Consider the following 13,091-nt stretch of genomic DNA (forward strand, 5'->3'; position numbering starts at 1 on the left):
CAGACAAAGCAGCGCCCACTCACAGAGGCATACACAGACACAGCCAGACAGCTGCACACACAGCTTCACACACACAGCCATGCAAGGCCATACACACACAGCCACACACATAGCTGCACGTAGAGCTGCGCACACACAGAGCCACACAGAGCTGCACACAGCCATACACACAGCCACACACACAGAGCCACACGCAGCTGCACACACACAGAGCTACACGCAGAGCCACAAACATAGCTGCACACACAGCCACACACAAGCAGATGCACACACCCACGGCTGCCCAAGGGTGTGCATGCACCCAACATCGCAAACACTCCACAGCAAACCACAGACACACCCGGCACATGCTGACACAACAGCCACAGTGGTGAGCACAGCTGCACACACAATAATGCAGACAGGCAGGCAGGGGCAGAGGTGCATAGGCAGGGGCAGAGGTGCATAGGCAGGGGCAGGTGTGCGAGGACAGGTGTGTACTTGCAATGGCTGTTGTGCATGCGCAAAAGATGTGTGTACGGGCAGGACTGCAGTACATGAGCGAGGTTAGTCATCCATGTGCAAAGACAGTTGTGCACACACAAAGACAGGTGTGCAGATGCAAGGACAGGTGTGCAGATGTAAGGACAGGTGAGCAGGGACGGGTGTGCAGGTGTAAGGACAGGCTGGCGGGGGCAGAGGAGAGGCGCGTCTCGGGCCGTCACGTGGGCAGGGCGGTGCGGCAGGTACGCGCGAGGCGGGGATGCTCCTGCGCCTTTAAGGCGCCGCGCAGGTGGCGGGCGTTGACGTCATGGTGTGGTGACGTCACGTGGCGGGGCCGCAAGGTGCGCGGGGCCGGGTCGGGGCCGCTCCGGTCTCCGCCCGCCGATGGACCCGGCCCGGCGCGGCAGCGCCGACCGGGGCTCAGCCGCCGGCGCGGAGCCCCGGCCCGGCCTCCCGCGCGGCCCCGGGAGCGCAGCCCGGCCCTTGCCCGAGGCAGGGGCTTCGGCGGCGCCTTTCCTCAGCGGCGGCGTCCCGGTCGGCCGTAGGAGCTCCCGGCCGGACGCCGCCTGCGACCCCTTCGGGCACGGCTGCCCGCGGCGCGCCGGGCCCGAGGAGCGGCCCCCGGGCCGGACCCCGCCCGAGGGGCTCCCGCTGCCGGCCCTGCTGCCCCCCGGGCCGGGTGGCCCTCTGTCTCCAACAGCGCTCGGCCGGGCCGCCTTTCCCGCGCCGGAGCGGCGGGAGATGCTGCCTAAGGCGGAGTCCAGCGACCACATCGCGGCCTGGGCGGGCCCCGCCGTGCCCCGCGCCCCCGCGCTGCCCAAGGCCGTGTCCAGCGAATTCCTCGCCGGCGGGTGGGCGGGCTTGGCCCCCCGAGCGGAGCCGGGCGAGCTGCCCCTCCTCGGCCGGCCCCTCGGACGCCCCGGCTCTGGCGACGCCTGCGATCCGCTGCCGGACTGCCCGGGACGGGCCTCGGAGGACGGCGCGTTCCGGTGAGTGGGGCCGCGGGGGGATCGCGGTGACAGGGGGCGCAGTGCCGAGGTCTCCGCTGTGCTTTGGAGCTGCACCTCTCCTCCCACTGTGGAGGGTTCAGCTGGAGGATTTGGGGTGCGGGACTGCAGTCAGGCAGGTTCCTGTGAGGAGAATGCCTGGTGCCGCTCTCCATGCGGGATATTATAACAGAGCCACGGGCTACCTGCCCCCGCTGTCTCCGAGCACTGGGGCTTTCCTGGGCACTGCCCTCCCTCCCTGTTGAAACATGTCCCTGAGACTGAGACGACTCCTGGCTGCTGCCAAATGAGCCCACGGGCCCTTTGCTGGTGCCCGTTGCGCAATGGCATTGATGTGTTGTGAGGGATGTGGCTTTGCGCTGCTAAAGGACACCACTTCGGGGCTGTAGAACCGCTGTCACATGCGCTGCCCTGGCCTTTAGGGCTGGCAGGGGCTGAGGACTCAGATCCGGGTCTTTTTTGCCAGGAGCCGTGGTTCCTGGGGAAGGGAGGGGAAGCAGTTTTCTTGAAGGCTGCCTGCTGTGCCAGCGTGCCTGTGTCAGCTGGTGGTGATGAAAACGAGGGCTCTTTGTGCTGGTTTTTAGAATTATCAGGTGCAGATCCTGGGGGAATTTGGAAGCAAGGACCTGTCTCCCTCAAATGGGAGTTAAGGTGTATGTGCTCTGATTAAGCTTCAGTCTTCTGTTGCCAGCAAAAAGCTTCCTTGGTGGAGCTGGGGGCTGAACAGGGGGACAGGAATCCCTCTGAGCCCCAGTGTTAGCCTGTTCTTCCTTTGTCCTCCCAAGCATCACAGTGGTCACCTGGAACGTAGGCACAGCCATGCCCCCGAATGATGTGACATCCCTGCTGCACCTCAACACGGGCGAGACAAACGATGTGGACATGATCGCCATTGGGTAAGACGGTGAGGTGCAAGGCCCCCTCCCCTGCCCTGCCATATCCCTTTTCAGGGGATCCCCACAGCCCTGGGGCATGAGAAATGGGAGAGCTGCAGCCTCAGCCTCCCCGAGTCCCGGGGAGGAGGGAGGCATGTACATCACAAATGGTAATATATCCGAAAAGGTGATGGACAGTCAGCTCCTGGTAGAATGTGAGTGCTGAGAGGAACCAAAACCCTTGAGTACTGATTAGACTTGAATCCTCAACAAACCTGAGGCTGGCTGTGCCAGGCCAAGTGAGCCGTGGCAGTCCTGGGGTCAGGTCTGTCGAAGCATTTAACTCCCCTGCCCCAAGTTCTCTGGGAGTGTTTTCCTCCTCTCTGCTTTTGTGCATGGTATGCAGGCCTCAAGGGCATAGATCTGCTGTTCTCCCACAGCTGGGTTGGCTCCATGCCCCTGGTACACGGAGCTGCTGGCAAGGCAGTGCCACAGTGTGGTGGTGAGACGAGCTTGCTGGCATTTGAGCACAGACTGGTCCCTTGAGGTCTGTGGTGGTGTGTGGATTCCTGCTAAGGCCGGGGCTGCACTGTGTCTTTGCACAGGGAGCAGGAAGTAGCCTCTGCCTGCAAGTGTGATATAGGAGAGCTGGATCTGCCTCCAGGAGGCTGCCAGGGACTGCCCTGGAGCTCCTAGCCTTGGGGATAGTGGTGGAAGGCTGAGGCTGCCAGAGCTATAACACTGCGTTGGAGCAAATCTCCCAGTCTCCTCGGCCTTGCGGACCAGTGGGATGGGACTGTGTGGGGTGTGTAGATGGACCTGAACTGGATGGATGGGGTGGGGGGTGTAGCTGACAGCATGGGATGTGCTGGGACCGTGTTAGGTCCAGGACAGGGTGTCCCGCAGTTCTCACCTCCCGGCATCTCTGGCTGTCTCCTTCCTCTGACCTGTGTCTTTGTGCACCAAGCACCTGATATTTTTGGGCAAGACACTTCCTGATTCTGCTGTTCTCTGTGGACATTGTTCCTTCTTTTCACTAATTGCTGAGCTGGGAGGAGCACTACTAACTTTCTGGTTGCTGCTGCTCCAAGCTGGGTGGCTCGAATGCATCTGGACACCCTGCGCTGGTGAGACTTGACTTCTGTGTAGAGACTGATTCAACTGAAAGGCCCTTTAAGCCCCTCTTGCACCTTGAGATGGGCTTTAGGCTGCTGCCCAGCTCTGTGCAGCTGAACTGCTTCTGCTTTAGAAGGGGCCAAGCCTCCTGGGTTCAGGGCCACTTGTGCCTCCTGCCAGCACATGGTCCAGCATCACTGGAGCAAGGACGTGGCTGGTTTGTGCTCTGAACCTAGGGTCTTCCCTTGAACTGCCCTTCCCACCCTGTACTGCTCCCCAGTACTGTGCTTTGGCAACTTTCCCAAGGAGCTCTCACTACTTGGGACACAGACACTTTCCTGGTGTGGCTGAGGGACCTATCCCCTTCCTCCCAGGCTGCAGGAGGTGAACTCCAAGATAAACAAGCGCCTGAAGGATGCCCTCTTCACAGATCAGTGGAGCGAGCTCTTCATGGATGTGCTGAGTCCCTTCCATTTCATCCTGGTAAGGAGTCCTGAAGAAGCTGGCAGCTGGTGTTCCCTCTGTCTGCCAGGCAGGTGTGCCACAGGGAGGGAGAGTTGGACTGCAGGGCAGAGGGAGGTGCGGTGGGAGAACTGGCTGGAGAGACAGCCTGTAGCCTCCAAACAGTATGTGGGGGCCAGTGCTGCACCTTGCCAGTGAGCTGTCTGGCTTGTGCCACCCTGCTCCTTTTCCTATGCTTATGCTTCCCCTCTGGAGCTTTGGGGCCACTTCTTGTGGCCTGCTGCGTTGAACCAGGGTGCAGAGGTGAATGTGGGAACTGGCCTGTGCTGCTGACAGCAGCTTGTGGGCCCGGAGGCAGGTTTGGCTCCCGGAGGCACTCACCCCAGAACATATGTAAGCCCAGCATCTCTGAGGCTCAGGCTTGGCTGTCGGTGTTCAGGAGGGTGCACACAGATCTCTGAACTGAACATGCTGTTAGTCACCTGCAGGATGGGGGGGCACACGAAGGATGGAGGTGCTGCCTCATGGCCCCTGTGGGCTCTCTACCATCCTGCTCCAGCTCCTGCTCCCATTCCAGGTCAGCACGGTGCGGATGCAAGGTGTGATCCTGCTGGTGTTTGCCAAGTACTACCACCTGCCCTTTCTGCAGGACATCCAGACAGATTGTACCAGGACGGGGCTAGGGGGCTACTGGGTGAGTGTGGCCCTGGGGGAAGGTGGCAAGGGGCTGGCTTCCCAAGGAGTCATGGGATCCTCTCGGTGCAGGGCAACAAGGGTGGGGTGAGTGTTCGTCTCTCCATCTTCGGCCACATGGTCTGCTTCCTGAACTGCCACCTGCCAGCGCACCTGGAGAAGGCGGAGCAGCGCAAGGAGGACTTTGCCACCATACTGCACATGCAGCAGTTTGAGGGGCGTGTGGCTAACGGCATCCTGGACCACGAGTGCGTACCCCACCACTTTGCTCCCCAGTCTGGGCTCTAGTGCCAGCCCCAGTCCTTGACCCTCCCCCATGTAGGGTCTGGGGTCTGACCTCTGCATCCCAGTACAGCCTGGAGATCAGGTCTTGTCTGCAGAACTGCAGAATTGTCCCGTGGCTCAGTGGGAGCTCAGCATGGTGGGGTAGGTGTTTAGAGGGGTCTTTGGTCTCCTGTAAGGGTACATTCAGGCCTGGTGCAGTTCCTGCTTTACTAGTCCAGTTGTGGTTTGGGACCGGTGAGGTGGAGGGCCCGGCTCTGCACAGCCTGTGTAGTCTGGCTCTGGTGGGTGCCTCACTGTGGAAATTTCCACCCTCGATTTTAGCTCAGGGCAGTCTGTCTGGTTTGGTTAATGATGCCTAGTCCTACCTTGCAGATTCCTGGCAGATGGCCAGGCTGCCGGCTGAGTGCTGACCTGTGCCAGTGCTCCCAAGAGCGCCTGTGCTGCAGGCTGAGGCTGCACACAGTCTGGGGACATTTTTCCCCTGCTGTCCCCAGCTCCAGTAGCCTCAGCCCTTTCAGCCCGTTGCCCTCTCTCCCACAGCCTTGTGTTCTGGTTTGGGGACCTCAATTTCCGCATTGAGAGCCTGGACATCTGCTTTGTGAAGTATGCCATCGACAGCAACGTCCTGAGCCAGCTCTGGGAGAAGGACCAGGTGAGGGATGGGCACATTGCCAGACTCCACTGGGCCTTGAGCAGTGTTTGACTCTCCCCAAAACTGTCTGTGCAGCTGTGGGACAGGACATGTCCCCTTGCAGCCCATAGGGCATGAGGAGTTCTGGCTCTCTTGTCTCTGTGGGGAAGAGGCAGCAGAGTCCCTGGTCAGACTGAGCTGGGCACATGCTTCCCTTGTTAGTGTGAGGAAGACCCGAGGCACTGGGTCTACAAACTGGCTGCTGGCATAGATGGACAAACCCTGAGAGCTGTGGGAGCTGGTAGGAATGGGGCAAGGATGTGACTGTGTGAGACCAGAGAGATCTTGGTCTGATCATGGGGGCTGGTGTGCTCCTTTACCTTCTCTCTTTCCCGCAGCTGAACATTGCCAAAAGCACCTGGCCTGTTCTCAGAGGCTTTCAGGAGGGACCCCTGAACTTCCCACCCACCTTTAAATTTGATGTCGGCACCAACAAGTACGACAGCAGGTAGGAGAGCAGAGCTGGGCGTGAGCTGGAGGAGAGGGATGCAGGAGCAGTGAGGCTCAGAGCCAGGGCGGATGCTTGTGCGGATGGGTGGGGGGAGCAGCTGTGCTGGGGCAGGCATGGGCTGGACTGGGACACGACTGCAGTGCTGGTGCCAGTGCAGGTCTATCCCTGCAGCCACGCTGAGCTGAGTGCCGAGATGAGCTCCACCCTCTGCCCATGCATGCCGTAGTGCCAGGGGGAGGCAGTTTGGGTCAGAACCCACTGCCCCTGCCAGGCAAGAGATGCCCCTCTGTGCCCTGCAGTGCCAAGAAGCGAAAACCTGCCTGGACTGACCGCATCCTGTGGAAGATCAAATCCCCCAGCAAAGGGCTGGGGGCAGGCAGGCACTGGCCCAGCCAGGGCGTGCTGTCAGTAAGCCAGCTCTGCTACTGCAGCCACATGGAGTACACCGTCAGCGACCACAAGCCAGTAGCTGCCATCTTTGCTGTGCAGGTGAGCGCTGTCCAGGGCTGATGGGAATGCAGGCAGGAGCTGCAGGAGTGGGATGCCCAGCTTCTGTGGGGGGTGGCGTACTTTATTTCTGTTTGGCAAACTCAGCTGCCTTGCCCCTGGCTGGGGGCTGCTGTGGGTGTATGCACGGTGGCCCAGACCCAGAGAGGTGCCACTGGGCAACAGGGGCAGCTCTTTGCCATGCCCTTGCTCACCATGTACCTGTCTCTGACAGTTTGCTTCCAAGGTGGACAAGCCCCCGGTTGAGATTTATGTGGCTGACGAGTGGAGCAGGCCTGAGCAAGCAGTTGTCAGGTACAAGATGGCTGTTGGCTTCCACCGGAGCTCCTGGGACTGGATAGGACTCTACCGGGTAGGGGCTTGGGGGCTGCTGGGGCTGGAGGGAGTGGGGAGCACTGCACAGCACTGCGGGGGTCCCTTCTGAGCTACCCCTCACCAGCGAACATGGGTGCACGGCGTGGAGCTGTGCCCTCTCTTCCCCTGGCAGCATGATGTGGCTCTGCTTCAGGAGGCTCAGGTCCAGCAGTTCCCTCTTCCTCCTGCTCCACAGGCCCCACAGGGCCCTGGTACACCTGGGGGGTGTGAGGCAGCTCTGGGTCTCCCTGGTGTAAGCAGGGAGTGAAGGCCAGGCACGCGTAATGGTGCCAAGTGGGGCTGATGTTCCCCCACTCACCTATGTTCTCCTGTATAACACAGGTAGGCTTTCGGCACCCTAAAGACTACGTGTCTTATGTCTGGGCCAGGAGTGATGATGGGGAGCGCTGCCTAGAGAAGCAGCTCTGTGGACAGGTGAGCTGGGGCCAGCCCTGCTGGCACGTCTGTCCCACTGTGGGGGAACAATGGCCCCTTCGTGCCCCTGGATGAGGGCGGAGGGCACCTTATTGCTTTGTGCTAAGCCTCCGGCAGGCCCGTGGTGCTGGCAGCAGGAATTTGTGCTTTTGGCTGGGGCTAGAGGTGGGAGGGGGCACCCCTGTGCCCAGCCCTGGTGTCCACCAGGTGTTTCTGGGCTGCAGGTGATGTTCTCTGAGGAAGCGTTGCCCAAGGGGAACGGCGAGTACATCCTTGGATACTACAGCAACACCTCCAGCAGCATCGCTGGTGTGACTGAGCCCTTCCAGGTGAGCACAGCCAAGAGACGAGGGTGAGGGGCTGGGGGAGGCAGGGGGAGGGATGTATGTGGGGATCCCTGGCTGGGGGAGACCAGCTGCTGTGGTACCCCACAGCCCCCTGTGAGAGTCAGCCAGCAGTGCTGATGCAGGGGTGCAGATCTCCCTGCCTAGGTCAGAGGAGGGCAGCAGCCCCACGGACAGCTCAGGCAGCAGCTCAGAAGAGGATGACAGTACACTTGTCCTGTTGGCCCCCAAATCCCGTAGCCCCAGCCCGGGCAAGATGAAACGGCACCGGAGCCGAAGCCCAAGCCTGGCCAAGTTCCAGGGTCTCATCCTGCGGCCATCAAGCCGGGACAGGGGAATGAGCCGCAGCCCCTCGCCCCAGAGCCGCCGCGGCCTCCCCAGGGATATCCCCACCATCCATGTGCCCCAGGAAGAGCTGGGGTGCTGTGGAGCCAAAGGCAAGGAGCTGAGGCAGGCAGCTGACAGCCTGGAGGGCAGCTCTTTCTACCAGACTGTACAGGAGCAGGGTGGCCCCCAGCGTGTCTCCACTGACAGCCCGCTGGCCAGGGCCGACCCCCGGAACCTGGGCCTGCTGCCTGCACTCCGCCTGGAGATGATTGACAAGGCTCTGGGCCGGCGGCAAGAGAATGTGGATCAGGTCTATTATCCCTGCCGGAGGATGAGCCCCACCAGCCCCCCAGGCTGTGGCACATCCCCAGAAGAGGGCTGCAGCCCCCAGGAACCAGACAGCCATAGCTGTGCCATGGGCCGCTGATGCAGTGGCCCCCTTCCTCCTCCCCATAGCGCGCTCGCTGTGTGCTTTCCTCTGCCACTTTCCTGCTAAGACACCCCCTCCCTTATTTATTGCAGTGACTCCTCACCCCTGTTGTGTGCCTGGCAGGTAGGGGTACTCCCCTCTGCTCCCCTCAGCCCAAGCTGCTCCCCAGGGCAGGGCTGGGAGGTGACCCAGGGGAGGGTGGGCAAAGCTGGTCTAGTGCAGTTTGGGGAGACCCTCATGAACTTCCACGTGCAGGATTCTTCAGTCCCGTGACAGGAGTGCTGGCCTTGCACCCAAGGTGGCAGGGGAGGCCAAGGCAGGGCTCTGGCAGGAATGGTGATGGGCACAGAGCGAGGACCATCCCAGGGTACCCCAGAGATCAAAGCTTGCTCCTTCCCTGCTCTACCACTGTGCCTCAGCCTGGACATAGTGCAAGCAACAAAATAAACGATCCTGCCCACTCCAGCTGCACTGTGGTCACTGCCAGAGGGCAGGATCAGCCCTGGGGGTGGGGGCTGCAGCGTGAACAGGGGGCAGAAGGCTCAGCCCTGGCACCATAGACCATGCTCTGACCATTCTTTATTTATCTTCTGCTGCATGCATAGACTGACCCCAGCCATCCTACTGGGCCTGGGCAAGGGGGTCAGGATCACACCTCACTGCTCAGGCCCCCCAGTTGAAGGGTCACCAATATAGGGGTGGGGGGCCCTGCCATCCCCCTGGCCCCAGAGCACAACAGGGAAGGGAAAACAATAAGTTTCCCCTTTCCTGAGCCCTCCTATTTTCTTCCCCTTACTTTGATGCTTGTGGATGGCAACCACAACTCCTTGAGTCTTCTCAGTCCCTCTGCCTGCTCTGGCTGTGGTCCCCAGCTCCATGCAGTCATGCCAGCAGCTGTGCTCATTGCTATCCTTTGTCTAAAGGACCAGGAACCAAGCAGCTGTAGGCTGCAGCTACTGCACAGCACATCTTCCTCCCCTTCCTTCCCAAGGCAGCACTGCTCAGGCATCATCGGGGCACTGTGTGGGGCTGAGCACCCGGCCCCTGCTCCATGGCCAGGTGCTGGCACTGCTCACAGAGGGTGCCTCCCCGGGCCTGTGTCTTCCAGTCTGGATGCTTGGTCTTGGAGCTCACATGAAGAGGGCCCCAACGCCTCAGGGTCTTTTTGAGCCGCTTTGCAGGTAAAGGCACAGCCCTGGTCACTGTGGTACAGCTGCTGGAGAAGCACAGCTGGGCATGTCAGTGTAACCCTGCAGCACTGACAGCAACTGCCTGCCCTGCAGCCTGCTCATGGCATGGCAGAGCAGGGGCCAGTGCTTACACTCCTGGCTTCATGCCCCACACAGGCCACAGCCTCTTGATTCTTGGCACTTACCTGTCCTGAGAACCCCTGCCTGGGCTGCAGGCAGCAAGCTGCTCCAGAACAAAGCAGTCTGTGGCAATGTGCTTAGCCAGGACAGCCACCTCCATGTTACTGCAGTTCCTCACCCTGCGCAGGCACCGGTCCAGCCTGCAGGCACAGGAGGGCTGTGGTCAGCAGGTGTTGGCCAGGGTGGACATCCCACCTCCTCTGATCCCAAACTGTCTGCACACAGTGCTCTTTTCCTCCTGGACACGCACCTGCGGGTGCAGTTGCAGTGGAGGAGTGTCTGGCTGTTCACGTTGTGCAGCTGGTACCTCACCTCGTGGGGTGCGATCTGGTGCTCACACTTACCCAGGTGCTTGTAGCACCTGCACACCCTGCCTGGGCCTGAGGACAGCAGGGAGGTGAAGGGCACCCCCAGCATATGACCCCACCAGGCTGAGGCCTTGAGACACCCCAGCTGTGGTGCATGCTCTACCCACGGCACCAGCTCACCCTGCTGCCTGCGCTCCTCCACAGTGGGCACTGGGGCGGGCCCACTCCATGCTGCTGCGGTTGGGCTGGGTCTCACACTGCCATCCCAAGGGTGGGCCAAGCCCTCAGCTCCTTGCTCTGCTCTTCCCAGTGCGCTCCTTGCTCCAGCTGGATCCTGTCCCAACATGGTCAGTGCTGTTGGGGGGCCAGGCTTCAGCCCTTGCTGTGCTGCTCGGTGCCTGGCTGTGGGCTCAGCCTTGTCCCTGGCCAACACAGGGATGCCTGGGTCCTGCTGGGCTGTCTCAGGTCTCCGTACCTGGCGGCGCCCCGGCTTCGGCTCCAGTTCCTGTCGGAGCCGCTTGCGCCCTACTCTAGAGGAATTCCTTCCCTTACCCGGGGGCTGTGCAGCAGAGCTGCCTCTCTCCTCTGCGGGCAGGCTGGGGTGGTACTGACTCTGCTGCACCATCCTGGCCAAGGGTACAACACCGTAACGCTCGCACCTGGGGACACCACATGCTGTGAGGCCCTGCACACCGGCCCGGCCAAGCCATGCCCGGTAGGGCAGCTAGGCAGGGTGCACTGGGGACCGGGGACCCCCCAGGCACTCACCCGCCCCACCAATGCCACTGGATGCACTCCTCACTCTCTTCTAGCACGAAGCACGGCACCTCCAGCAGGTTGAAGAAGGTGACGCCGATGATGTTGGACACGGTGTCGTTGATGGCGAGAAGGCAATGCCGGAACCTGCAGGCGGGGATCGGTGAGCGGGGCTGGTGTCCCCAGCCCTCCCGGTGCCCCTCCCCCGGCCCTGGGCGCACCTGGCGTCGCAGTCGCAGTGGGACACGGTGTGCAGGCGGTAGTTGCGGATGCCATAGTTGAACTGCAGCGCCGTGATCTGCGCCCAGCACTGGTCGTGCTCCCGGCAGCACCGATCGGGGCCGCGGAACAGCCCTGCGGAGGCGCCGGTGAGCGCGGCCCCGCGGAGGGAGCCCAGCTGCCCGCGCCGCCCCCCGCCGCCCCGTACCCAGCTCGCTCCAGTTCCCTGCCGAGTCCCCGGCGCCACACCACAACGTGCCCGGCAGCGTCCAGCCCCGGCGGCGGCGTTGGCGCTGCGCTCCCGCCTTTGCGGGGTCGGTGCAGGCGGCGCGGCGCCGCCACAGAGCGGACAGGGCCCGGCGCAGCGCGGCCCCGGGCACGGCGGGCGGGCGGCGCGCGCAGGCGGCGCGGAAGGCGCGGACGAGACGCGGGTCGCGGCGGGCCCAGCAGGCGCGAAGGCGGCCGGGGGCGGCCAAGGCGCTCTCGACCAGCGCGGGGCCGGTGCCGGTACCGCGGCCCAGGAACGCCACGTAGCGCGCGCCGCCCCTGCCCGCTGCCTCCCGCGCGCACACGGCCCCGCCGGGCCAGGCGCGCGCGCATGCGCACAGGACCGCAGAGGCCAGCACCACGCGCACCCACATCCTGCGCCCCGCCCCCGCCCCGCGCCCCGCTTTAACCCCGCGCGCGGGGCGGACACGGCGCTGATTGGCCCGCGCCGAACAGGCCCCGCCCCGCCCCGGGGCAGGCCAATGGGAGGGGCAGCGCTGGCACCTCCCCATCGCGAGTACCACCCCCCCATCGCAGGCACCCGCCCATCGCGAGTACCACCCTATCTAGGGCACTCTCCTGTCCCGTTGGCCCCCCATCCTAGGCAGCCCCTGCTACAGCCGCACCCACTCCATGCTCTCTCTTCCTGGGCACCCATGCATGCATGTGCCCTCACGTGCATGACTGGGCACAGGTGTGTGTGCAGGTGTGTGCAGGTGCCTGCACACTCACCTTGTGCACACGTGTACGCATGTGCGTGCGTGCGTGTGTGTGTGTGCGCGCACGTGTGTGTGTGTGTGTGCGCACGTGTCTGTGTGTGTGTGCGCACGTGTCTGTGTGCTGTGCGTGCCCAGTCGTGTGCATGCACCCACATGGGCTGTAAGCACGCCCCTGCCCAGGGGCACTGTATGCAGTCAAGACACAGAGCACTGTCCTGCCTGGCTCCTGTGGAAGTTGCCCATGGCCCAAGACTGTTCGAGGCTGGAGGATCCTCGAGGATGGAGCCTCCACAGCCTCCCTGGGCATTCTCTGCTACTGCCTGACCTTCACAGTACAAAGTTGTTTCCTGATGTTCAAAGGAACCTCCCATGTCCTACTTTGTGCCCATTGCACTTTATCCCAGTGCTGGGCACCACTGGGAAGAGACAAACTGTGGTCTCTTGGCACCCTCCCTGCCTGTGTGTTAACAGGATTCTCTGAACTTCTTCTGCTCCAGACAGCAGCCACTGCTCCTGCAGCCGCTCCCCCCAGGACAGGTGCTCCAATTCTTCCACCACAGTCATGGCCCTTTGCTGGACTCACCCCACATGTCTGTGCCTTGTCTGGGTGATCACAGCTTCCTGCTGATGCTCCCTGCCTGGCTCTGCCTAGTGCAGCTGGGGCTGCTGCTGTGAGGACACATCCCTGGCTCCTGCTCAGCTGGTGCCCAGTAGAATCCCAAGGTCCATCTCTGCAGAGCTGCTTTCCAACTGGTGGCCCAACCTATGCTGTACAATATGCACCTGGGAATGGGATCTCTCTCCCCTGGAAATACCCCAGGAGGGTAGCTGGGCTGTGGGACAGATCTCAGCTTGGCCAGTGAGTCTGGGAACCCCCATCCCCCATCCCAGAGGGATGCCAGCCCTGCTCTGGAGAATTGGCCCACTGGAGTCCAGCTGCACCTCTCTGCCAAAAGGGAGCCGGGAAGGGGCTGGAAAGAAAAAGACAGAAG

The 13,091-nt window shown here is 62.2% G+C and overlaps 2 protein-coding genes across 2 annotated transcripts; one reads left to right on the plus strand and one right to left on the minus strand.

Moving 5' to 3' along the window:
* The first annotated feature begins 1,352 nt into the window (after positions 1 to 1,352).
* Positions 1,353 to 8,921, plus strand: INPP5J (inositol polyphosphate-5-phosphatase J). Its single transcript, XM_017835859.1, has 12 exons — positions 1,353 to 1,472; positions 2,276 to 2,386; positions 3,856 to 3,964; positions 4,521 to 4,637; positions 4,709 to 4,884; positions 5,462 to 5,573; positions 5,951 to 6,060; positions 6,363 to 6,552; positions 6,785 to 6,922; positions 7,267 to 7,359; positions 7,584 to 7,688; positions 7,837 to 8,921. Exons 2-12 carry the CDS (start codon positions 2,310 to 2,312, stop codon positions 8,455 to 8,457), a joined length of 1,848 nt encoding a protein of 615 aa, XP_017691348.1. The 5' UTR covers positions 1,353 to 1,472; positions 2,276 to 2,309; the 3' UTR covers positions 8,458 to 8,921.
* A 101-nt stretch (positions 8,922 to 9,022) lies between these two features.
* On the minus strand, positions 9,023 to 11,754 carry PLA2G3 (phospholipase A2 group III). The gene is made up of 7 exons (XM_017835853.1): positions 11,322 to 11,754; positions 11,116 to 11,248; positions 10,907 to 11,041; positions 10,319 to 10,797; positions 10,081 to 10,210; positions 9,836 to 9,970; positions 9,023 to 9,676 (listed from the first exon to the last, which is right to left on the minus strand). Exons 1-7 carry the CDS (start codon positions 11,752 to 11,754, stop codon positions 9,469 to 9,471), a joined length of 1,653 nt encoding a protein of 550 aa, XP_017691342.1. The 3' UTR covers positions 9,023 to 9,468.
* Between the last annotated feature and the right edge of the window lie 1,337 nt (positions 11,755 to 13,091).

Source organism: Lepidothrix coronata, unplaced genomic scaffold (assembly GCF_001604755.1).
Source record: "Lepidothrix coronata isolate B3197 unplaced genomic scaffold, Lepidothrix_coronata-1.0 Scaffold265, whole genome shotgun sequence".
Taxonomy (NCBI): Eukaryota; Metazoa; Chordata; class Aves; order Passeriformes; family Pipridae; genus Lepidothrix; species Lepidothrix coronata.

What these genes read in the sequence shown, in the direction of transcription:
- INPP5J (XM_017835859.1), top strand. Translation starts at nt 2,310, where the DNA reads ATGCCCCCGAATGATGTGACATCCCTGCTGCACCTCAACACGGGCGAG. An exon ending in GTGGACATGATCGCCATTGG is followed by an intron (nt 2,387 to 3,855) that starts GTAAGACGGTGA and finishes CCTTCCTCCCAG; the next exon opens with GCTGCAGGAGGTGAACTCCA. An exon ending in CTGCCATCTTTGCTGTGCAG is followed by an intron (nt 6,553 to 6,784) that starts GTGAGCGCTGTC and finishes TGTCTCTGACAG; the next exon opens with TTTGCTTCCAAGGTGGACAA.
- PLA2G3 (XM_017835853.1), bottom strand. Translation starts at nt 11,754, where the DNA reads ATGTGGGTGCGCGTGGTGCTGGCCTCTGCGGTCCTGTGCGCATGCGCG. An exon ending in CACTGCGACTGCGACGCCAG is followed by an intron (nt 11,042 to 11,115) that starts GTGCGCCCAGGG and finishes CCCCGCCTGCAG; the next exon opens with GTTCCGGCATTGCCTTCTCG. An exon ending in CAGTGGCATTGGTGGGGCGG is followed by an intron (nt 10,798 to 10,906) that starts GTGAGTGCCTGG and finishes TGGTGTCCCCAG; the next exon opens with GTGCGAGCGTTACGGTGTTG.